General features: G+C 42.7%; 1 protein-coding gene across 5 annotated transcripts in view; it reads right to left on the reverse strand.

The window, feature by feature from the left end:
- Positions 1-26,082, reverse strand: part of ELOVL6 (ELOVL fatty acid elongase 6) — a 115,077-nt gene that overhangs the window by 86,339 nt on the left and 2,656 nt on the right. Inside the window, exon 1 of one of the 5 annotated variants that reach the window (XM_075929724.1) lies at positions 22,148-22,399. The exons of 3 other annotated variants lie outside the window; for them this stretch is intronic. In XM_075929724.1, the coding sequence (XP_075785839.1) occupies positions 22,148-22,167 (20 nt within the window). In that variant the 5' untranslated portion in view covers positions 22,168-22,399. Of the gene's footprint in view, positions 1-22,147; positions 22,400-26,082 lie in introns of those variants that run through there. One more of the 5 variants, XM_075929725.1, reaches the window with a different exon arrangement.

Below are 26,082 nucleotides of genomic sequence, written 5' to 3' on the forward strand. Positions count from 1 at the left end.
TCTAGAATAATAGGAAAGAATCCAGTAAGGGGTATTGCATCTATTATTGACCTTTTAAAAATTCCTCAGTTTTGGATATTTTATGAGGCCCAGTGTGCAAAACCTATTAAAACCGGGTTTCATGTGGTTGTTATTTTGGACTGGGTAAAGAGTTTGCAGGTGGATAATAATATTATATCCAAATGCTGATACTTCCTATCACAATCTGAGACAAATGTGAATACTCTGTGTACTGCAGTGTCTGTGCAGAACATGAATCGCTGAGATAAAGATGAACACAAATGGGGAGAGGGTGGAGGGAAGCAGTACAACAGTGAGTCAGCACATTCTCATGTTAGTCTGTGGTGGCTTTGAACTCCCTGTGTGACTATTAATATCCCAGACAAAGTCAATATGCACAATCAGAACCTCCTCCAACACTGCTTACTTAAACAATACATCACCTTGTGTTAGGGCCTTCTTCTTTTGCAATATAAACTATTTATTTCAACAGCATTTTGCAGAAGGCATCACTGCAGTTTTCTTACATTACTCCAGTAAAGGGAAGGGAGAAAAAATCTACACAATATTTTGAAAGGCACAGATCTATATGTATTCTATATTATATTAGTAAAAGAGAGGACTATGGTCATGCTGTATTAAACTGTCATGACAAAGAATACGTTTTCAGAATTAGCCTATTCACTTTGCCCATCATATAAGGCATTGTAAATTCTGTTTTACAAATCTGTACCTGTGCTTTGTCTTATTTTTTTGAATTAAGCATGTCTCAGTAAGTGTATGACTACACAGTAGCGCGTAGCTCAAAATAAGCTATATAATTTGAGCTACATAAATTGCATAGCTTATTTCAAGATAGCACCAAATATCAAAATAGGCTGTCTAAACAACGCTGATTTCAAAATACACTACTATTCTGATGAGTCCCTGAGTCTTTGCGCAATGAGGTTTACGGGACTTCGGAACAACAAGCCCATTATTTTGAATGTTTTTCGAAATAACGGGCTTGCTGTTAAGACGCGCGGAATGCTGAAATAGTGTTGTTGTGTAGACATACCCTAAAAGAAACATAACGTGGCTCCTCTATAGTAAAAGGAAACCAAATATGTTAATCATAGCACAGATTTGAAAATATTTTTCAATCAATGGCTCTGACTGCATAAATCAGAAGTAACTTAACTGGATTTAATTTAGTGGATGTACACCAGCATAAAAGTAGCGTAAGGGTGGAATGCAACCTGTGCTTTGGCTGAAATCGCTATACCTTAAGGAAACTAGGATATTCTGCAATCTTGCTGATCTGAATTCTGGATTTTGCAACTCACCTTGGTTTAATGTTACAGTGAGAATTTCTAAAATCTAGGATTCCAGCCAGTTGATACGCTGTGACTTCATCAGAACCCTGCACTCTTCCATGTTTTCCTCTTCCATGGCTGTTTATGAACCAGTGATATTTTCAGGACATTTATATTCAACTCTCTCTCACACACCCACACACACTTTATATCTTACATGTACACAACCTTTAAAATGGTGATGTAAACATGGATTTTTCCTTTACGTTCTGTAGATCTTGTCTACGTAAGAAAATTATACCTACATTTTAAGTGCTATAGCTATAATGGAAAAACTCTCTCTGCCCTGGTTTACACTAGGGTTTTATTTCAAAATAACCCTCCTTAGGTTGAATTTATAAGCAGAGCATCCACACTACCAAGCCTGTTATTTTATAACAACAGGATGCTTATTTCCAAATCTGTACTCCTGCTTTTCTCGGGGAATGACACCAATTTTGAAATAGTTATTTTGATGCTCCAGTGGTGCTATTTCAAAATAACTACTCCCCAGAGTAATTTGAACTAATTACTCCCCAGTGCTTCCTGGGGTTCTAAGTTGAGGTAGCACTTCCACATTAATGGAGCTTGCCTCAGACTAATTTTGAGGCTTCCCTGTAGTAGGGACTCGCTATTTTGATTTTGTAAAATAGGGAGTTATTAAGTCGAAATTAGTTATTTCAAAATAGTTTCCTAATGTAGACATGCCCTCTGTGAATACTCTTATGTACTCTTATTCCAAAATAAGAGAACCCACAGAGAGAGAGAGAGCTATTCCAGTCAATTTCTCCTTATTTTCCATTGCCATAAGTTAGCTCACAAGCTATGTGGCCTTCTAATGATGCTCCATGCATGGAATCTGGGGAAAGAAGGCCATTTTCCATCCCTTCCCCTTTGCTTCAGTTTCTTGGGAAACTCCTACGTAAACGTTGTTTACCATGATGTTAAGCTGCAATCAAGAATTTGCTAAAGCTAACTGGTATATTTATGCACTAAGATTCCATCTCTCATTCATTAAAGTCTTCCCACAGACTTAAATAGGAGTTTTTTTCCAGCACTAATTTTATTAGTGCATGACCATGAAGACACTGGGGTCACAAGTACATTGTGTCTGAAGTGGACAGCTTCTTTCCCCTCTCTCACCCAACTACTGCAATTCTTAACACTGGTGTTTTCCCCATTCACTGACTCAGATAGGTGGACTTGGATATCTTGGTGTTTGTTTCCCAGGTCACTTATCTACCTAAGCAAGCTGCATCCCTGGTTTTACTTGTGGAATGGGTTTGCTTAATTCATAAATGTGAATGTTTGACTGCTGACGGGGCAGAGCCTTTTCTCCTTGTGCACACAGCTAGGTATGACCCTTTCATACTACACGAGTGCATTTGAAGGTGTATCTGAGAATGCAACACAAGCCATATCCATGCCAGCATGTCTGCTAGTGGCACAGCAGACAAGGGCAAGGAACTCTCTTCATTCTGTAGCTAAGCGGACTACTTAGAGTAAGGGACTACTCAGCATGAGTCATGGGGAAAATCTGCTGGTAAGTCAATGGCTCCAGCTAAAGGCAGCAGACGGCAGTAAATACCACCAAATATTAAACTGGTAAGAACAGAGCTTGTCCTGCCCATGCCAAGCATCCACCTGGTACTGCAGTACCTCCAGGAGTGGTACCAGTTGACTCTGGTAGCCTGTCCTGATGCCACTCCATTGTACAAGATGCATGGCCAGGAATCCACCACTACTGCTCAATGTGCTGGGTAACAAGAGAAGGGCAGGATCTAGTTTAATGATAATATAAATAAGAAGTAGAGGCCATAGCATGACTAGTTCAGCCATCAGAAAATAGAGCCGGTATGGGCAGAGCTTTAGTACATATAGGGTGTGTCTAGACTACATGGCTCCGTTGATAGAGCCATGTAAATTAGTTTATTCGGCATAGTCAAAGAAGCGGGGATTTAAATAAAAATTAAAATCATTAAAATAAACATGGCCGCTGCACTGTGCCGATGATCAGCTGATCTGACAGAGCACGGCAGTCTAGACACGGATCTGTCGGCTGGGGAAGCCTTTGCCGACCGATCCTGTAAACTTCGTTTCACGAGGCATAAGGATCAGCTGATCATCGGCACAGTGCGGCGGCCATGTTTATTTTATTTAAATCCCCGCTTCTTTGACTATGCCGAATAAACTAATTTACATGGCTCCGTCGATGGAGACATGTGGTCTAGACACACCCCTACGGGATATTTTCCAAAGTGTCTAAGGGACCAGGGAGCATAAGCACAAATTTTATTGAAAGTCTTCTGGAAGTTATGCTCCCAAATCCCTATAGTGCTGTTGAATATTTTCCCCAGAATACACTTTTTGAGCCTGGCTGTGATGCTTAGCATCACTATGGCATGAAGCTATTCTCAGAATACTATCCAACCTTTAGATTTTAACCTTCAGAATCCCTGGGAAGTAGATTAGCATTACGATTTTCAATACAGCAGCTCTCACTATTGCCATTACAGATGAAACATCAGGAAACACAGAATATTATTACTGTAGCACTTCTAGTCTACTCCAGTTCTCCTTAGTTTGAACATCTCATGAGACTGTTCTTGTGAGACTTCCAACCCAGAATGAATTGAGTAGACTTCAGACAAAGACTGGAACTTTACAAAGCCTAGTGGAATCAAACAAATCCTTTCAAGGGCTTTGTCTCCCATTGACTCTTAGCTATATGTTATTTTACAGCACAAAGCTGTACAAATCTACCTGGCTCACCAAGAAATGTGACTGTGGGGGGATATGTTGTGTATAGCAGAAGAAGTCTGTGGGAAGAAAAAGAAAAAGGGAAGAAAATAAAAGATCTCTACCAAAACAATAAAATGGTCCTATCAAATTTTCCAGAGAAAATACGGTCATGAGCAGACGCAAACAAGTGTCACAGCATGAGCGCTCCTTGAAACTCAACAACTTTGACTAGCCTGAAAATGTAACAGTGCTTCTGGTGTTTCTAACTCATGCCAAATTAACCACTGGCATAAGGGGGTACGTTTCCCTTGATTTTAGTGGACCTGTGCCTGCTCTTTGTCAGCAGCAAACTAGGACCTGTGTGCCCAAGATTTCAAGCCATGTAACTACAGGCAGTCCCCGACTTACGCGGATCCGACTTACGTCGGATCCGCACTTACGAACGGAGCTTTCTCGCCCCGGAAGTCGGGGCGAGAAAGCCCCGTTCGTAAGCTGCTCCGGTGCCCCTGGTCTGCTGGAGACCGTCTCCAGCAGACCAGGGGCACCGGGCGGATTCCCGCGCTTCTGAGGCTTTGCCAGAGCAAAGCCTCGGAAGTGCGGGAACCGCTGCTGCTGCCACTTGGGTGCCGGTGCCTGTGGTCTGCTGGGGACCATCCCCAGCAGACCACAGGCACCGGGACCCAAGCGGCAGCAGCGGGCAGGTTCCAGCGCTTCTGAGGCTTTGCCAGAGCAAAGCCTCAGAAGCGCGGGAACCCCCGCTGCTGCCGCATGAGACCCGGTGCCTGTGGTCTGCTGGGGACCGTCCCCAGCAGACCACAGGCACCGGGTCTCATGCGGCAGCAGCGGGGGTTCCCGCGCTTCTGAGGCTTTGCTCTGGCAAAGCCTCAGAGGCGCGGGGAGCCGCTGCTGCCGCTCCAGTCTGGGTGCCTGTGGTCTGCTGGGGACGGTCCCCAGCAGACCACAGGCACCCTGACTGAAGCCGCAGCCGCGGGGGGGTCCCGCGCCTCTGAGGCTTTGCCAGAGCAAAGCCTCAGAGGCGCGGGGAACTGCCGCTGCTGCCGCTTCAGTCAAAGCGGCAGCAGCGGCGGTTCCCCGCGCCTCTGAGGCTTTGCTCTGGCAAAGCCTCAGAGGCGCGGGACCCCCCCGCGGCTGCGGCTTCAGTCAGGGTGCCTGTGGTCTGCTGGGGACCGTCCCCAGCAGACCACACGCACCCAGACTGGAGCGGCAGCAGCGGCGGTTCCCCACGCCTCTGAGGCTTTGCTCTGGCAAAGCCTCAGAGGCGCGGGACCCCCCCGCGGCTGCGGCTTCAGTCCGGGTGCCTGTGGTCTGCTGGGGGCCGTCCCCAGCAGACCACAGGCACCCAGACTGAAGCCGCAGCCGTGGCGGGGTCCCTCGCCTCTGAGGCTTTGCCAGAGCAAAGCCTCAGAGGCGCGGCACCCCGCTGCTGCTGCGGCTCTGCTCCCCGTGTCCCTGGTCTGCTGGGGGGGGGCGCAGCTAGTGTGCCCCCCCCCTGCAGACCAGGTTTTTGTTTTGGACTCTGGGGCAGAGCAGCTGGGGCGCTGCCGATTGGTCCTGCAGCGCCCGTGGGCACTACTGGACCAACCCGGCAGCACCCCAGCTGCTCTGCCCCAGGTCCTGATTCAGCCGCTGCTGGTCAGTTTCAGCAGCGGCTGAATCAGGACGTCTGGGGCAGAGCAGATGGGGTGCTGCTGGGTTGGTCCAGTAGCACCCCAGCTGCTCTGCCCCAGGCGTCCCCAAGTCAGCTTCTGCTGAAACTGACCAGCGCTGACTACAGGAAGCCCGAGGCAGAGTTGCTCTGCCCCGGGCTTCCTGGAATCAGCTGCTGATCAGTTTCAGCAGCAGCTGACTTGGGGACGCCTGGGGTTCTTAAGTTGATTCTCTATGTAAGTCAGAACTGGCGGTCAGTTTCAGCAGTGTCTGAATCTGGACGCCAGTTCTGACTTACATACAGATTCAACTTAAGAACAAACCTACAGTCCCTATCTTGTACGTAACCCGGGGGCTGCCTGTACAGTAAACTTCCGATAATCCGGCACCTTTAGGACCTGGGGGATGCAGGAGTATCAGATATGCCAGACTATTGGAAGGGGGGGCTATGAGAGGTCTGGGGTGGGGTAGGAGGGATGCCACCCCAGACCCCTCATAGCCCCCCCTTCTGATAGTCCGGCTCTGCCCCAGGCGTCTGCTGGTCAGTTTCAGCAGCGGCTGAATCAGGGACACCTGGGGCAGAGCAGCTGGGGTGCTGTTGGGTTGGTCTAGTAGCGTCACCCTTTGGCACTGCGAGACCAACCCGGCAGCACCCCAGCTGCTCTTGGGGACGCCTAGGACAGAGCAGCTGGGGTGCTGCCGGGTTGGTCCCGCAGCACCGAGGGGCGGCGCTACAGGACCAACCCGGAAGCACCCCAGCTGCTCTTGGGGATGCCTGGGGAAGAGCAGCTGGGGTGCTGCCGGGTTGGTCTCGCAGCCCGAGGGGCAGCGCCATGGAAAACCAAAACCCTGATCCTCTTTGGAGGCATTGTAATAAGTAATTCCAAAATATGAAAATCAAGTTATATGATTCATGCTATACTTCAGTTTACCAAAAAGTATTAGATTAGGTTGTGGTTCTACTCCTCTTGAAGTTGATGGAACTTTTGCCATTGACTTCATTGGAGTTTTCATACTGGGTTGTATGGAGAGAGGGCCCCGGTGGCCCGGTGGTCATGAATGGATGGAGAGGAATCCCAAAATATCTTTGTATTGTAACCTGAGGCCATAGTATGGAAAGTACTGACAACTAGGTAAATTCATTCAGGGATAGTACGGAGGGTAAGGTTAGGGTGTAAATACATCAGAACATATGTAGGAAAAGGCAGCAAATACTATGAGCCACTTTTCCAATTCTCTTACTACCAGGCTCAACTAGCAGCCTAAGGCTTACTTTATATTGTGCTGGCTACTGTTCCTAACTGAGGCTATGTCTAGACTACATTCTATTTTTAAAAGAGGATAAGCAAATTCCACAGGATCTCACTTTAGAAAGAGGCTCTTTCAAAAGTGAAAGTAGTCTGGACGTGTTTTTTTCCAGAAAAAAAACCTTTTTGAAAAAACTGCTCTTGCTTAAAATATGAGGTTTACATGGTTTTTTCAAAAAAGAGTCCCCCCCCCAAAAAAACACCCCATGTCCAGACTACTTTTACTTTCAAAAGATCTCACTTTCAAAGGACGATTGGAAGAAGATATGCAAATTCCCACAGAATTTGCATATCCTCTTTTGAAAAAAAATGTTGTTTAGACATATCCTGAATGAATACATATGCTGCAAAGGTTAAACTGGCTTATTCTGTTAGTCTTTCTTTATATTAATAATAACTTCACCACCAACCCTAGACTAATGGCAATGTATGGACAACACATGAAAGGTGCTTATTCTTTCACTAGGTGTTTCATATTGCTGAATAGAGAAGGACAAGATTTAACACCAAAAACTATTTATTGTCAAGTTGCTAAGACAGGAAGAGTACAAATGTATTTAAAATTGAATGGTTTATACCTCCCTGATTTAGTTTTGCCACAGTCACTTAGAATATGTACACTGCAATAAAATCATGTCAGTTCACCGGTGCAGATGCTCAGGCTGGAGCCCCAAACTCTGAGATCCTATAACCCAGCCAGACTCCAGCCCAAGCCCAAACAACTATGCCCCAGCGCCCAAGTCAGCTGCATGTGTGTTTTATTGCAATGTAGACATACCTTGACAGTCCAAGCTAGAATTCCTTACATTCCTATAATTGCACTGAATACCAAATTTTGGATATGGAATGAATGCACAACAGGATCCTTTAAGTGTGAAGTTGCTCTTTGCGAGTAGAGAGATATCACAATAGTAACTTTGGGAATAAAATAATTAAAATATCTTTAAAATGTTTAACAATAAAAAATTATGGGTGAGATCTGCCAGATGTGTCAGACTCCAAACCTGCAACCACTCACGTGCTCAGTGTCACTGAAGGTTAGGGTCTGTGTGTAAAGTTGAGCATGTAACTGTTTGAAGGATTAAGAACTGAATTAGAAAACTCCATTCAACTTCAGTGGAGTTGTCCCCACTAATACCAGTAGCCAATAAAGATATTTAGGGCAAAATTCAGTGTACCATTACATTATTTTTGCTTGCTATTTTCCCATTTGCTTCATTTATATTTTGCTAACATGATTTTGTTCAATATCCACTGCACGCTTTTATTTATTTATTTTCTTTCTCCTTGGGAAACAACTGTGTCCATTACTTTATTCATCTCATTTGTATATAAGCATTTTTTACTGTGATTTTAATGTCTCTCTCTGTTCTTATAATTTTCAAAGAAAAAAAAACATGATAATCCAATAATACATAAAAAGAAAACAGATACTGAAAGTGACAGACTTTTCTGACCAACTCAAAAATGGTAGGGATGATTTTAAGAGGCAAGCCGCATAAAACTGCATGGTAAATCTGCAGTTATGGGATGCCATTAGAGACAGTAGCCAATAAAATGGCTTGTGGTTAAGGCACTGACCTAGGTTTAATTCCCGGTTCTGCCCCAACTTCCGGTGTGATCAAGTGTGTGACCAAATCACGCAATATCTTTGTAATCCAGCTCTTCACCTTCAAAATAGGAACCATAATCCTTCTTTTGTTCATATTCTAAATTTTTTGGAAGTCTGGCAATACTATAATGCAAATAGTAATAGTGTTGATGGTTCTTTGCATTGGAGACCATCTGAATATGGCAAAATGCAAATAATCCTGTGCTTGTTTTCTCTCTTCCCAAGCCTGTTGGCTTGTAACCTAAATGTTTTCACAAATTCAGGCTCCCTCTGCTTTGATTGTAATAAGGTGCAATGTTAGGTCCTTACTGAGGGGATTTGATTGTCAAATTTCAGCAAATAAGCAACTGATAGATTCTAGCAGTCCACGATGCACCTGAATTAGGTAGCAGGTTACATCCTTACAGCAACTAATATCTACAGCATGCTCACCAATAACAGGTGCAGCAAGATTCTAATTGTGCAGTATCCCTCTGCAGAATGGTTTTTCCACCACCTTCAGCTCAGATTGAAACTTACTCTACAATCAGTAGTGCTGGCAAGCTCTTCTGCACAAAAACTTGTACACCCAGTCACCAGAGCTGCTTACCTGGCTGTTCTTAAATGAAAAAAAAAGATACGGAGAAGATAAAAGAGAGACAGAGATAAGGGGAGGAGGCGGAAAGTGGAAACAAGTTGGAAAAAGGAAAGCTTTTGACATGGTCAAAAGATAATAGGAGACAATCAAAACTACAGAGATGCACAGAATAAGATGACAAACCATAGTCCCAACTCATCTTTAACCACTGCTAGTATCTCACACAAAGGCTGTATCAATAATTATTCACTGCAGACTAGACATGGCTCAGAGTTCTCTCCTAAATAATACAATGTCAGTTTGTCTAATATAGCAGAGTATTTTTTCTGCAGTTCACACTTGTTTTAGTTTAGGTCTCTAGTGATTGGAATGTAATGGCATCTCACAGCTGTTTGGAGGCCTATGGACAATTAAGTTAGTTTGAGTCAGCTCCTAGTAGACAGGAGTCCACATGCACAAACAAATCACCACAAATTAGAACTAACCAGATAAAGTCTGCAAAGTTCTTGAAGGACAAAAAAGCAATATATGACAATTTAAAATAGAATGGGTAACAATTTTCACTCTTATTAGCAGTCAGCAAACGCCAGGGATTGAACAGGCATGTGAATGGTAAGCCTGCCAGGATAAGAGCGAGGCACACTGGTGGAAGTGTGTGTGGGAAGCCTGCATTAATGCTATTCTCAGCATCTACAATCAAGCTTTTCAAACAGAATTTAAATCCCATTTGGATACTAAAAAAAGTGGCTGCGCTTTCAGAATGTAGTACCTTGGGCACTGAGGTCTTTTGAAATATCTGGCCTCAAAAATGTTGCAATGGGAGCTCCTAAGTCCTAAACAATTTTGAAATTTGGCCCTTATTCAATCATGTGTATTGCAGCTGGGCTCTTTTGCAAATTCAGCCTCATCTGTGGGTGCTGAATACTTGAAAATCTGGCCCGTGTACTAGAGAAAGAAAGTTCCGGTCAGAAATTGTTACAAGGAAGTCAAAGAGAGAAAATGTTTTAGATATTTAGCGTGTCTATTGACAGTGAAGTTCTTTGTGAATTCAGAGTTTCAATTGTTTTATTTTGCAATCTTTCCAAGTTTTAATTTTTCTTTTTACCCCAAAGTTGCTTGGAAAACTGTTTGGTAGCATTGCTGTACACTGTCTACTCACTACTGCCTTCCAATGGAATGTGAAATAACTCCCATATTCTATAAGAAAGCATGTAAAGCTTTCTGAATCTTTCAGAAAAAAATATGTTCTAGGTGTAATATATAATTATTGTGTTGGAAATGGATTGACATATTTTGCACATCTGACAACAACCGCTAGTGATCACTGGTAGACAGAGTTAATTTCTTTTAGACTTTTTTCCGTGCAAACATAACATGCTACTGCTGTGGCTGACCTTTTTGTATGTTTGTTTTACTCTCCTGCCACACACGGCCAGCTCTATATCCTGGCACACAGAACCTACTCTCTTTTCATCATGGCTTTGGGTACAAATTTCACAGTGATGGGTGATGACATAGAGCTGATCCCACTCTTGCATTACTGACACCAATTGCCAATATTTATTCTGACCTGGAGGGTAGGGGGGAGGAATCACATGGTATTTTACCTATCTGTTAAGTGTCTTGGGACACTTGGAAAAGGGACTGTCTTTTTACAACATATCAGTATAAGCACCTTGCATAATAGGACCTGGCCTGGTTATGGTCTAAAGGCTCTACTGAAATATATATTATAACTAGAAGATTTACCCAGCATTGCTCTGGTCCTTGATTCAATTCACTTTTTTTTTCTTCTTCATTTAAATCATTGCTTCCTTTAAATCAGGGCTGGGGATGAGAGGTTCCGTATACAGGCTGCCACAGGGAGAGGGGACTATCCTTAGCAATCTGAGGTCAAGTGAGAAGCACTTCTCCATGGCTGCTGCAGCTCCAGCAGACAAAGATGGGGAATGGGTGCATGCAGGAGTGGCCCTATATGAGCTGCCGGCAACTGGCGCCCTAGGGCGAAATGCGCAATCGGCACCCCCGCCTCCAAAGCCCTCAATGGCCGTTTATCTTGGCGCCCTAGGCAACTGCCTAGTTCGCCTGTATTGACGGGCTGCCACTGGGTGCATGTTCCCTATCTGAGACAGGTCCAGGTTCGTCTACTCCCTGCACTTCCCAGATAAAGTGAGAAATGGAGCAAACTGTGCACTTTCCCCTTGCTCCCTGAGGTAGGCTCAGGACTGGGGCAGTTGTGGACGGGAGAAGAGGGGGTGAGCACCCTCAGCCAGCCCGTCACCTGCCTGGTAATTATGTCTCTTTTCTGAATGGTTTTGTATCCCCCTGTACGAATTGAGAAAAGGGGAGCATCAACCTCCACTCCCCGCCTTCTCTCAGCACACAACCACACCCTTTCCTTGCTTTAAGTTGTGATAAGTGGAAGCTGCATACCAAATTTGGTGGTCCTAGCTCTTACCATTTAGGAGTCTCTGAACAAACAAGACGGACTGACAGACTTGCTCACAAACTCTCTCAAATATATAGTAGATAATTTAGAGTTCTCTTCATCCACCAAGCTGTACATAATTGTTTAAAAAAAGCAGAATATAATTCTAAGTTTATTAAGTTCTGAAACAGCCACACACAAAAAAAAGCTACAGAAATTAGTTGTCTACCTATTCTGATCAAATTTGTGATATGCAAACAGAATAAAGTCAATGCCAGTAATACACATACTTGGCACTTTTCAAGGACCAATATCAGAAAGCTGAAAACAATTATGAACCAAATTAGTTGAGAGAATTCAAACAGAAAAATATTAATGGGTAATTTTGAGATACACGTGGGGAAAATGTGTGACCAGCAGAAGTTAAGACTAATAAACTATGTGTGCATGGAGTGGGGAAGGACTAACTTTATTAGGAAGAAAAAGAATCCTAAGATTGGTACAAGTCTATTACTAGATGAAAATGGTACAATATTAATGCACAAATTAAAGAAAGCAATTCAGTATTTCTGTTCTGTATTTAGGAAAAACAGAGGTACTCATACAATAAAGAAACATTTCCCATTTCAGGAGAATGTTAATCAGTAGCTATATTTTTAAACAGCAGTTCCGGATAACCTGCATCCAAGAAAATGCAGGACAATGTAGCACTTTAAAGACTAACAAGATGGTTTATTAGATGATGAGCTTTCGTGGGCCAGACCCACTTCCTCAGATCAAATAGTGGAAGAAAATAGTCACAACCATATTCCTCAGATCTTCCACTATTTGATCTGAGGAAGTGGGTCTGGCCCACGAAAGCTCATCATCTAATAAACCATCTTGTTAGTCTTTAAAGTGCTACATTGTCCTGCATTTTGCTTCAGCTACCCCAGACTAACACGGCTACATTTCTATCACTGCATCCAAGAGTTTCAGAAGAGCTGACTGAGGATCTCACCGGAGCATTCATGTTTATTATCAACAACTCTTGGAAACACGGGAATTTTCAAAAGAATGGAAGAATTCTAATTTAAATTCATATTTAAAAAGGGTAAAAGGGGTGACCTGGGTAATCAAAGGTCTGTCAGCCTCATATTGGGATTGATTGGCAAAGAATTAAGAGAAGATACTATAATTACTGCCCATTAATTTGGGTTTATGGAAAATAGACCCTAACTAACTAACTTGATATCTTTTTTTTATGAAAGTACAAGTTTGCTTGGTAAAGGTAACAGTGTTGATGTAATTTACAGTACTTAGATTTCCCCAAGGCATTTAACTTGGTACTGCATATTAGTTTTACTAAGAAACCAGAAGGATATCAACAACAACACAGCATATATTAAATCAATTAAAAACTAGCTGGCAAGTTGCATAATATATTTGTAATGAGGAAGTTAACATTGAGCAGTTGTATTAGTGTATAATCATTTAAACTACTAACCAATAAGCCTGGGTTTATTGGTTAATCCAAACGACTACATGCACACACACACCCCTTGCTGCCTCTGAACCCAAATAAGATTTCAAATAATTGCTTCTGCTAGCCTGCGGAGCTTAGAAACAAACTCACATATGGTTTGATCTCACATCAGCACACGTGAGAATTAGCACAGCTGACATCTCTTTGTTGTTATTCTTAGTAAAGGAGCACCTGAAGGCCTCATGCAAAGTCAGGGAGTCACTGTGTTAGGTGCTGTACACATAGAATACAGACTGTGACTGTCCCCAAGAATTTAAATGGAAGGCTACAAAACTAGACTCAACGAGTTTGTCAGACAACAGAAAAAGAAGAAGGTGAGGGTAGCAGGAATAAGACAATGTGGTTACATAATGCTAGCTAGTGCCTACAGTGGATGAAATCAGATTCAACTGAAAGTTTGTTTTAAATCTTGAAGAATGCTAATTTCCATGTAAAAATAACAAGCCATAGGTGGAAGTTGAAATACACATTTCCATTTCTGAAAAGTTTACTTCTCCCCAGATCTGTTTTTAAAACATGGATTATAGTCCTGTCATGTGTGCTCCCTACAGAATCTGTACTATAAAAAAACAAGCTACATCATCCATGAATGCTAATGAGATTTATCAATGAGAGCAATACAAACAGAAGTCCCAGCTCTGCTCCCTAGATAGCCTCCTGAATATTTTATATTTCCTATGTAGGTAGGTACCAAACACACCCCAATTGCCACACAACCATAATTTCCTGAATTCCTAGCTTAAAGTTAATCATCCTTTCTCTCATCCAAAGTATAGCAACCATGAAAAAATGGAAACTGTACAGCCAGATGCAAAAATATTAATTATCCTTTCCTCTCCAAACTTATAGTAATATAAGTCAACACTCTAATAAGTTCACTTAAAGAAGGGTTATGATAAAAGCCTTCATTAAGGGCCAGTTTGTCATCTGGGATCATGTGGCAGTGCAAAGCAGAACGGATGTACTCCCTTGTACTCTTATGTCAGCTACCTGCATTGCTGGTAGGAGAACACCTTTCCAAGTGTGGATGCCTTCCTACTTGTATAAGTCATAAAGGTAGGGGTGGGAAAGAGGCAGCTAGCAGGCTGGATCCAACCCACCAAACGGTCAGATCCGGCCCACAGCCACCTCGCCAGTATTACTGCAAAGCAGGCTGCTAATTGCTATGCAGTCTGGGAAGGGAGGAGAACGTTTTGTGCGCTGTTCCCGCTCTTATCAAAATTCCTCAACTCCTATTGGCCAGTTTCCGCCAACAGGACCTGAGAAACTTTGCTAAAGGCAGGGGCAGTGAATGCCTAAGTAAGCACCTACCAGCCACAGCCTGCCTCTGGCACCCTATCCCCCGCCCTGCCCCGCCAACTACCTATCCCAGGCCATGACCAAAACCCTCTGTATCCCCTCTCCCCACATCCTCCAGGTCACAACTCCCTCCCAGAACCTGCTCCCCCTCATATGCCCCTTTCCCAGGCCAGAATCCTTTCCTGAACTTGTACCCCATTCCCCTGCCCCATGTCACCACTCACACCCTCTGCACCCCTTCCTCCTTTCTCCCAGGTCACAACTCCCTCCCAGACCCTGCACCCCCCTCTTACACCTCTCCCCCAGGCCAGAATTCTCTCCTAGACTCTGGATGGCAAGCCCTTGCCCCAGATCATAATCCCCTCCTTCAGCCAAACTCCCTCTCAGACCCCACACTCCCTCCTGCACCCCAGTCCTCTATCCCAAGCTCTCTTCTGCATCCCACCTGTTGCCCTATAACCTGCACCCCCCTCCACTGAAGTGTGGCCCTTGACCACTTAACAAAATCTTGGAGTGGCCCCCCATTAAAAATTATTGCCCACAGGGCCTTGGCTCTGCTGTGTCATATTAAAGCAAGCATAGGCAGGCAGGTGGACTGGGGAATCACATTGGAGTGAGTAGAAATCTGGCTAAAGATACTTCCCCTGAAGAGTAAGGGGAATACAGGAGATAAGATTATGATGGGGAGGTACAATCTGCTTTCCAGTCTGTTCCTGTAGCAGCATAACAATGCACTTCCACTTGCTCAGGGCCCTAAGTAATTGAGCCAAAGTGAACATGGCAACTTTAGTGAACTTAACTTCAGGGGATGCGTGTACGCATGCACACGCACACACATACTCACTCTCTCTCCCTCCCTCCCTCCCTCTCTATGTCTCTCCTCTTAGCACTGGAGAGTAAGACATCTGTGGAAAAGTGGGATGGATTCAAATCTCTCACATGCGTCACACACAAAATGGTCAGCAAAATTCTGATTATGGAATCTTTAGTCCTGGAGACATGTTTTCAGATCTCAGGTCAAGGCAGTACACCAGAAACAGCAATTGTGGTTGGCCTGGCAAACCCCCTTGCAGAAAGATAATCTATGTGGAAATCACAGCTGCACAAACCCCAGGAAGATGCAACTGACTGGCTCAGCTAACAAAAGGGGAATATAATGGTCTGAGAGAGGACAGAACAAGACTTCTGCACCTGTGTTTGTAGAGTTTCTAGCACAACTGGCTTTTTAGGAACTGCAGTACCAATAATGAATCAATAATTCCATCCTGCATGTTGATTTTGCCCTGTGCTTTTGAGAGTCAGTTATGCTGGAGACAAGACTCAGCCATTAAGGGAATGGCTTGAGATAGTGCCAGACCAACATAGAGTTCAGTTTTGGCCACTTCTCAACTGTTGAGGATTCCCAAGTGCATGGTGTCAACTACGCAAATCTAACATGGAAACCAGAGTTTTACAATACCAGTTCTTCAGAGCTTATTTTCAGAACAGAATCTCATGCTACCATTCAGATAAATTAGTCTAAATAGTGTAAGAGTCCATCATCCTAGCAATATCTAAATATACTGGTTCATGTGCACAATTTCTGTCCATTGTTTTCTCTAATAATCATGACATATTTCTAACATTATGGAAAGTTATTGTTATTTATCATTTACACAGATCAGCAGTGTACCTGATGCTTCACAGTTCTACTAACCATTTCATTTTCTCCTCTCTCAAGTAATAAAGCCAAGGAGGAATCTTTAAAGAAGTGAACAAATCTTAACTAAAGAAAAAACCCATCAGGTGAAGAGATGTTACAGTCTGTTGTTCAGTCAATATACTCTTATTCTGTTTGGGTTCATATGCCATATCTGTCACTGTAGTATTGGATTGTCTTCTCCTGAGCATGTTTTATCATTTGTTCTGACATGATTTCTATCAACTCTAACTTTTGATCTGTGCAGTAAGGCTTAAAACCTCATGTCATTACTGCATCTCTTATGGCTTCATTCTCTTTTGGACCATGGATGGCATTGCCTAATGGGGAGCTGGCCTAATGCTAACAGTGGCTCAAGCATGCTCATATGACTTATTTTTCTTAATATGTGGGGCTGACCTTTAAAGGAACTGAAGAGTGACTGTTCCTTGTATTGGGTGCAATTATTTAGGGTGCAGCCAGACCCATTTAAATTATGCATAGGGATTGGCCCTTTCACCACAGTAGACTAAATAGAGGAATCATCCCATAACTAGAAATTATATCAGTCATACAGTGAAAAGTCGAAACACCACACAGGATATGTTACAGTTAGGCTATGTCTAGACTGCAAGCCTCTTTCGAAAGAGGCTCTTTCGAAAGAGCGCGTCTAGACTGCACGCGGAACTTTCGAAAAAGCAAGCCGCTTTTTCGAAAGAAAGCACCCAGTGAGTCTGGATGCTCTCTTTCTAAAAAGCCTGTTTGCTTTCAAGAACGCCTTCTTTTGAAAGAGCACTTTCGAAAGAAGGCGTTCTTTCTCGTGGAATTAGGTTTACCACCGTCGAAAGAAAAGCCGCATTCTTTCGATTTAATATCGAAAGAACGCGGCTGCAGTCTAGACGCAGGTGAAGTTTTTTCGAAAAAAGGCTACTTTTTTCGAAAAAACCCCTGAGTCTGGACACAGCCATGGTGACACACCTAATTTGAAATTCAGGATTTTTCTTTTTAATGTTCTTCTCATCCCTTTGCAAACACAGGTATTTGCTGCATATGCAACCACCCACCCACCCACCATCATACCCAATACACAGACTGTCTCTGAAATGCTGTACATTGACATTCCTCTCTAGCTCCATCCCTTTGCAACTCCATGTAGCCTTAACCCCCAAAGAGCTCCAGCAGACTGGCTTTTTAGTGAGGGTGCCAGGGTGGGGGAAGGGAGGTGGAGACAAACGCAGCTGACTTTGCACTCCCCCTCTTTCTACATCACCAGACTATTCTGTGGGGTGATGGTGTTTGCCACTCAAAATAACAAAAAGTATCAGTCATAGACTTAGTAATAACTCAGGAAAGGAAGAGTACCAAAGCAAGCCGCTGTTTCTCTCTCTCCCTCTCTCTCTCTCTCTCCCTCTCTCACACACACCACACACACACACACACACACACACACACACACACACACACACACACACCCACACACCCACACACCCACCACTGCATGATTAGCTACACGTGTGTGCAGCTATTTATCTGCATGTATACTTTATTTTATCATCATGTTATCATTTCTGTTGGGTTTTTTTAAACAACATTGTCTAGGGCTTACTCCTTATGCAGGCCAAGTTCCCACTGACTTCAGTGGGAATTCTGCCTGGATCAGAATTTCAGGCCTGATAATGACAATGACCGGTCTGTGTGATTTTTAGTTTATTAAGGACCAAAAACATTTTCTTAGTTCTTCTATATCTAAGAATGTGATTTCATAATAATAATGTTTGAAACTCATGTTGCACTTGGAACACAAATCTCTAGGCTATGTGAAAGGATGCTCACACTGCTACCTGATTCTCCTTTCCATCTTCCATGCTACTGGTTTGCTTCATCCACTTGTAATTTATTTGTGGGGAGCTCTGTTTTTACTGCATGACTGCAGATGGTTTAGCATAATGGCATCCCCCATTCCTCCTTAGGGGCTCTAGTTGCTACAGTAATACAAATGAGCAACAGTAATGGGTAATCATGCGAATGCATTTCACAGAGGGTTGGGCAAACTATGATAAATGTTGAATATATATTTACAATCCGGGCATTTGAGTTTATTTAAACACTGTCATATTAAAAATCTTAAACTTGATTCTTGGCTACACTGCAATGGCTTTGGGTGCCCCAAGGGCATAAACAGGGCAGGAGTAAGACATGCTGAGTAGGGATGTAAGAGTTTAACCAGTTAACTAATGCTTATCAGTTTGTGTTACCAGTTACACTCTGCCCTTTCCCAGGGTGTCCGCTGCCCCATGTTGCGAGCTCTGCAGTCAGCAGGGTCCTAGCACATGCTGTCATCCAGCTGCTGGCCCTGCTCCTGGGGAGCTGGTTGCTGCCCCACACTAAAGGCTCTGTCAGCCCCATTCCCAGGGTGCGCTGCAGCTGGCAGGGCGTGGGGCTGACAGCTTGGAGAGGTGTGCCCTGGGACCAGCTACCTGCCAGCTGCATAGCTTAGAGTGTGAGGAAGCTGGCTCCCCGGAAGTGGGGCCAGCAAATCTTTCAAGACAAGGCGGCAGCCGGTGCCCCATGGAGCAGGGCCAACAGCTGGAAGCTGGCATGTGTCAGGAGCCTGCCAGTTGTAGAACCTGCATAGCAGAGCAGCTAGCTCTCCGGGAATGGGGCTGGAAAAGCCCAAAGCATGGGTCAGCAGCCTGCTCCCCAAGAGCAGGGCCAGCAACTGGCACACGGAGGGAGCCTGCCAGCTGAAGAGCCTGTAGCACAGGGCAGCCAGCTCCCCATGAGTGGGACCAGCAAGGGACACTCCGTGAGAGACCATGGGCCCACCCTTCCACTCTCCTTCCCTCCTTACCCATACAGCCTCAGATAAAACAGTTATCATTGTGCCTAATAGGATTTGTAACAGTTACATGTTATTGTTTTTATAGATTTTTTTTTTACAGTTCTAATGCTGAGAACTAAGGTAGGTCAATTTTAAGAGACCTACAAACCATTACAAAAAATGTGTATTATTCTAACAGAAAGGACAATAGAAATAATAAAGTTTTATATTTGCATATGTATTGGTGTAATTAAAAATTACACAAGGGTGCAACTAAAAACTAGTAATTTTTTTGTATTTAGAGGCCCCTCATAATCTGAGGTGCTAAACTATGATTTATGTAGCTTGTGCATAAATCCAGCACTGGGCATAAAGTAGCTATAAAGCTGGCAGATTCACCCTAAAGATTACACTTGCACAAACAGAATCCCGAACTGTGCAGGGCACATTTCCTGAGAATGTTGGATTCAATGTAGCATCCTTATATTTTGGCCTTGTCTGGCAGTGGGAATGACTTTCAGGAACCATGGAGAGTGGGACACAAGTTAGAAGAACCTTCAGTTTGCTCTAAGTTATGTCCTGCATTGAGCTGTCACCCTCGGGTCAGTTCTATGCAATTACTTCATAAGTGATCTGGATAATGGCATTGAGAGTACAGCCTGTCTTCCGACTTATGAACCGGTTATGGACCAAGCAATTGGTCTTAAGTTGGTTTGTTTGTAAGTCGGACCCCATAGAGTTACACACGACCGCACTGTTCGTAAGCGCGGATCGCATTCGTAACTCGGGGTCTGCCATTTACGACATTTTTGGTCATAACTGCGAACGGTCGTAAGTCGACCATTCGCAACTTGGGGACCGGCTGTATACTTATAAAGTTGAAGTCAATAATAGGTTTGGAGGGATTGCAAAAGCTTTGGAGGACAGGATTAAACTTCAAAATGATCTTGAAAAACTGGAAAAGTGTTTTGATATAAACAGCATGAAATTCAGTAAGTAGATATGCAAAGTAGCTCAGGAAAGAATATTTAGTTGCACACATGCAAAATGAGAAATAATTGGCTAGGAATGAGTACTGTGGAAAAGGATCTGAGGTGGGGGAGGGTTATAGTGGATCACATACTAAATATGAGTCAACAATGTAATACTGATGTTGCAAAAAAGGTGAACATTATTTTGGGATGTATGAAGAAGAGTACTGTAAGAAATACATGAGACATTCTTCTTCTCTCTTTTGCACTAATAAGGCCTCCGGTGGAATATAGTGTCCAGTTTGGGTACCACACTTTGGGAAAGATATGGACAAACCAGCGAAAGTCCAAACGAGCACAATTAAAAATTTTTAGGTCTAGAACACATGACTTATGAGGAAAGATTGAAAAAACTGGATTTGTTAAGCCTGGGGAAGACTGGGAGTACAAGAGGGGAGCATAAGATAGCAGTTTTTGAGTATGTAATTGTAAAAGAAGAGGGTGATAAATTGTTCTCCTCAGCCACTGAAGAAAGGAAGAGTAATAATGGGGTTAAACTGTAACCAGGAAAATTTAGATTAAGAAGAAACTTAACTGTAAGGCTATGTCTACACTCGCAGCTTCTTGAGCGAGTACGGCCGTTCTTGCGCAAGAATCTGCGGAGCATCCACACTGCCCGCCCACTCTTGCACAAGAAGATTTGCAGTACGGTGTGTTAAGAGAGGGCTCCTTGCGCAAGAATTACACTCTTATCAGGTGTAAGCCCTCTTGCGCAGGAGCTATTGTGTAAGAGGGCAGTGTGGACGCTCAGCAGGGATTTCTTGTGCAAGAAAGCCCTATGGATAAAACGGCCACCAGAGCTTTCTTGCGCAAGAGTGTCCACACTGCCATGGGAGCTCTTGTGCAAAAGCACAGCTCTCACGTGGCAGATGTTCTTGCGCAAGAAGCTGCCAGTGTAGACAAAGCCTAAGTGTAAAGCACAAACAAATTACCTACTAAGGTTGTAGAATCTCCATCACTAGGGGCTTTTAAAAAGAAGTTAGATAAATGCCTGTCAGGAAAAGCCTAGATCACGGTTTCTCCACCAATGGTACGTCAATATAACTGAAATTTGGAGAAAACTGAATTTTGGTTTTAAGTTTTACAGCATTTTATTATTTTTTTACTTTTTACACCCAAAAATTTCACCACTCACCTACGATTCAGTTGTTTAAATGTGTTGCAATGGTAGAAAAAAATTGTGTCTCTCTGAAAACTGTAGGTACTGTGGGTACTTTTTTTTTTTTTTAAAGGGGGTACTTTATTAAAAAAAAAAAAAGTTGAGAAATACTGGCCTAGATAATACTTAGTCCTGTCTCAGTTCAGGGACCTAGAACATCTGCCTTAACAAGGTCCCTTCCAGGCCTACATTTCTATTATTTTTATTTATGTCAGAGACCAGGCTGACCCCAGGATTGGAGGGAGGGGGAGAAAGGAGGAAAGGGGGACACAGAAGTGGTTTAAACTCATCTCTGCCTCCAACCTTGGATTTGGGTTGAGGATAGCTCAAGCAGATATGAAAATCTGGCCCCATATATAGATCACACATTTTTTTATTTATGGTGTTTATGCAAATTATTTAACACAAATTTTAAAAAAATCCAACAGTTATCAATGTTTATGCTCTTTCTTTTTACTCCTCCCCCAGCTTTCACTCTGAAAAAACTCAAGTTAAGATTTATGTTTGTTTGTAACCACACTTTCAAGTTCTCAGTGCTGTAATGTTATAGTTTCAGACAATAAAGGGTTAAAACAATTGTGGCCATTGGAATTAAATTGCAGAAATGTTTCTAGTTGTCTCAAGTAGATTAGATAAGGTAAATTAGAGTTACCTGTGCCCATTAAATAAATGGCTAGTTTATTTCACCCAATGTTTCATTTGGTACAAAAGCTTTCTTATTAAACAGCCACCTTCTATAATATACACTAAAGACTATTTTGTAGCAAAATAACTTACATAGTTAGGACTAATTCTACTCTTACTTACAACTGGAACTCCACATTTAGTCTGCATAGTGTTAAGTGAGAAAATATTGGCATATATATATATATTTGTTTGTTTGCTTGCTTAAAAGAGAGCAAATCATTTCAGAAATAAGCAAACTTAAAAAAAATTGGAACAAATAAACAGAGTGAGAGGTAGTACCTACTGGTAGTATACATCATTATACAAGCTGTGCAAGGTTCCACAGAACAGAAAGGAGAAAAGTTTGTGTGTGATTTTAGGCAAACCCCCTCATGACGTAGCTTCACATAGATAATCTCTGAGCAGTCAGCACAGACCTCTGGCTTTCCTATTGGTGAATACAGTGTCAGCAGACATCAGAAGATAACTATTATTGGCCGGACAATTACCACAGGAGCAACTGTCACTTAGTGCTGATACCATAAACCTGGCAGTCTGCAGAAATACAAGGAAAGAAAGACTGACAGTGTATTGCTCATTCAGTTAATTTCTATCATTTTTCCAATCACTGACCAAATGTGCTACCTCACTGACTGCAGCTGTAAACTAGAAACCCAGCTCTAGATTCCATTTCACAGTACATCTGATTGCAATGTAGATTTTTAAAACAAATTATTTATGTCTGTGCTACCTCCTGACACACACGCAAAAAAAATGTATTAAGTCCTCATACAGCTGTTTAGCTAGAGAAGCAAGCGTCTGCGGATTTTGCTAATTTCCTTTATCCTCCCCTTTTTGCAAGAATTGGGAGGGTTGATTTTGCATAATTTGAGAAGTCATCTCTATAAGTACTGAGTCTAATTTTGCTCCCACTGCAGTCAACACTCCTGAGGTATGTGCATATCAAGGGTGAGAAACACCATATAGGTTGATATTTTTTAAAAAGCCATCAGCTATATGTAAAAAAACATACCTGCAGTTACATCATGAAGTGAAGTAAGATTTTATGATAGGAAGGGGTCTGTCTTGTCCTAAAAACATTGTTTGATTCTGTAAATTAACTTCTGAGTCAGTAATCTCACTTCCACTGAATGATGAATTGCCAGGTCTTTGTGTGACAGTTAGAAGAATCATTCTTAATTAATTTTTAAGTGGGAAATAATCAGAGATTTTGTGGAGATAGTTGGAGGGATGTGCAGTATTTGCACAATACATACACACACATTAACAGAAACACAAGATATATTAGATCATTCGGATTACAAAAACATGATTCATTTTGCCTGCATTACTCTATTTACAACATTGACAATTTAGACCCAGAATTCAACAGGACTGCATCTGCACAGCACTCTATCCCCAGCCTCATTGCAGGAGGAGGGCCTTCACAAAGTAAAATAAGAACATCTGGAGTTAAACCAAGGAAGGCCTGATTTACCACTGACATACATCAGTGGAATTCCTTTTCTTTTAGTTTCCAAGGGGGGACATTTTCAAACTCCTACAGGTGCCTAGTTCCCAGTCTCTGCCAAAAGTTACAGTGTAGGCAACTTTCTAGGGGCAGAGTTGGAGTGTGATACCAACAGTGCTATGAGGATTCTGGACAGCATCACAGGCATGAGCAGCCCAGATTGGGCCTTTGTAATTAGGAGAGACATTACTAGAGTTGTCCAGAATCCAGAAGGCATAAAAGGGTATAACGCCACTTTTGCCATACTCTCCTGTTGACATCAACTTCTATGCTGAATCTTTGTATGGAAAAAAAACCCTGTATGAACTATTTGGATTCAAAACATGCTCCCAAAATGCAAACACATTAAATTCCCTAGGTCCATTTCACCCTATCCATTCAGAATAGTCATTTAAAAGACAGTAAAATATCAAGATGCATTTTTAACGAGGAACTGAAATAATAAATGTCAAACCTTTTTGGTCTACTTTCTACCTCCATGTTGATTGATGTATTGTAACTTACAGGACTAGTGCAACCCCTAGTATAAAACCTCTTACCAGTGGAATGTCTTTTTTTTTTTTTAAATGATTTTGTTTATTCCACTAATATTTGCATTTGATACACAACCAAACATTTATTCCTGAAACATATTCTTTAATGTATCTATATTAGGCCCCTTATGTTAATAACACTGGTCCAGACAACTTCATATCAAACCTATGTCAATGTCAATCAGTCATTTACTATCCTTTATCTGCATATAGAAATCCCACTGATGACACTGTGATAGGAGATCTTCATGCTCTTTACTTACTGAATTTTGCCACATAAATTCTCTTAAAAATTAAAACACTGAAAACATGATTGTTTTGTTAGGGAGGTGAATTTCCTGAACAAGTTTATCATCTACTTTAACTACTAAGTTTTACTAGCATTTCCAAGGGAACATTCACAAGGCAAAAAGCATCTCAATGGACAGGACTCCATTTCATTTTCAATAATGTTCTCAAACCTGAGCAAATCTCTCCTTTCCTACAGTTTAATATGAACGGAAGGTCTTAATTCATCAGTGCCCTTAAAACAGAGGATATTAGATTGAGTTCACACACAGAGGACCGAATCTCTTCAGCTGTAAAGTAATAGCATGAAAATATTTGTTCTCTCTTGAATCTAGGGAGTCAAAAATTAATATTATTAGAATCGCAGCAGGCAAACCTTTGCAGTAAATAGATGCATGTAAAGGGGTTTTAATAATACTATCTAGCACTTATACAACACTTTACATCGTCAAAGCAATCTACAAACATCAATTAATTAATCTTCAAAGCACCCTAACAGGTAGTTATGCAAATTATATCAATCTCATGTTACAACTGGGGAAACTGAGGCACACAGCAGCGCTGCAACTGCCTCAAAGTGATGGTCACATAATGAAGTGTAGCAGGGCTGAGAAAAAACCACAGGAACCTGACTTCCAATTGAATACTTAATTCAGTAGGCCACAGCTTCTCTGATAGGCTCGTGAAAGTACTGAGGCAACAATCTCCGCCACACAGGGGTAATCAATTATTTTTGTCAAGGTCCAAATTTCTTGGTCAAGGAATAGTCAATGCCTCTAGATTATAGAGAAAATAATAGACAAATATAACAATAATAAGTAAATAAAGATTTTGCACTCTGTTGAAAAGCATCAGGATGGATGGATTTGGCCTGCAATCCATCTATTGACTGTCCCTGCCTCTACTCCTTTACTGAAATATTACATCATGATGAAGGTAAGTTTCTCCACAGATAGAGAACAAAAGACGACCTAATAAGCCTCATAAGATTGTTAAGAGCTATGAAAATAAAACCAAACAAAGGCAAAAAAATCAGTCTGAACAGTATGCCTCAATGGGTACCCGTCAGGAGCTAATATCCGTAACCATCTCTCCTGCAGGTGAACAGAGAAGTCAAAGCATTTAATGGTCATTTAAATTCATTATTGTTCTAGAAACTACATGGGCCACTGCACCATCCCAGAAGCATCCCTGGTACCCCAGCAAAGGCCTCGGATCATCCGGCCTAGCAAACCCAGGATGTGCAGCCTCAGCTTGCAGCTGGCTCCTGTCCCAAATCTATCACCACCAGTGAAAGAGAGAAGGTACTGTGTGGAGCGTTAGGGTAGCAGGATGAGAAGTGAGATGGCAAGGGATGTGAGGTCAGTGTGTGGTAAAGGAGTGAAGGGATAGGACAGAAGGTATGACGGAAAGGATGCAGCACAGATGCAAAGAAATGAGAGGTTTGGGGGCAGAGTGCAGCAAAACAAAGCGTAAGGTGCAAAGGGAGGGGAAAAGAAGGGGAAGCATAGGCTAAAGCAAGAGGAGAATGCAGAGGGTGAAGATCGAAGAGCATGGTGTGCACTGGAGACAGATGCAGAGGATAAGGGATGGGAGACACAGGAAGCTGAGGCATTGCAGTGAAAGGGGGAGAAGGTGTGGTGAGAACTACAGAATCGGAGAGGTCAGAAGCAGGAAGGGCTGAAGGAATAGGAAGCGCAGGATGTGGGTTCAGGTGAGAGCCCAGAAGGGAGATGGCTAAAGGACACAGCGTCTCACTGGGAAGGGGGGGAAAAGAAGAGCACAACATGTGGGGTGAGGCAGGTTCACTGAGGGAGAGGATGTTGGGGACACAGGATGGAATAAGAGGGCAGGAGAAGTAACAGTCACCCTGGCAAGGAACA

Source organism: Pelodiscus sinensis, chromosome 5, assembly GCF_049634645.1.
Source record: "Pelodiscus sinensis isolate JC-2024 chromosome 5, ASM4963464v1, whole genome shotgun sequence".
Classification (NCBI taxonomy): domain Eukaryota; kingdom Metazoa; phylum Chordata; order Testudines; family Trionychidae; genus Pelodiscus; species Pelodiscus sinensis.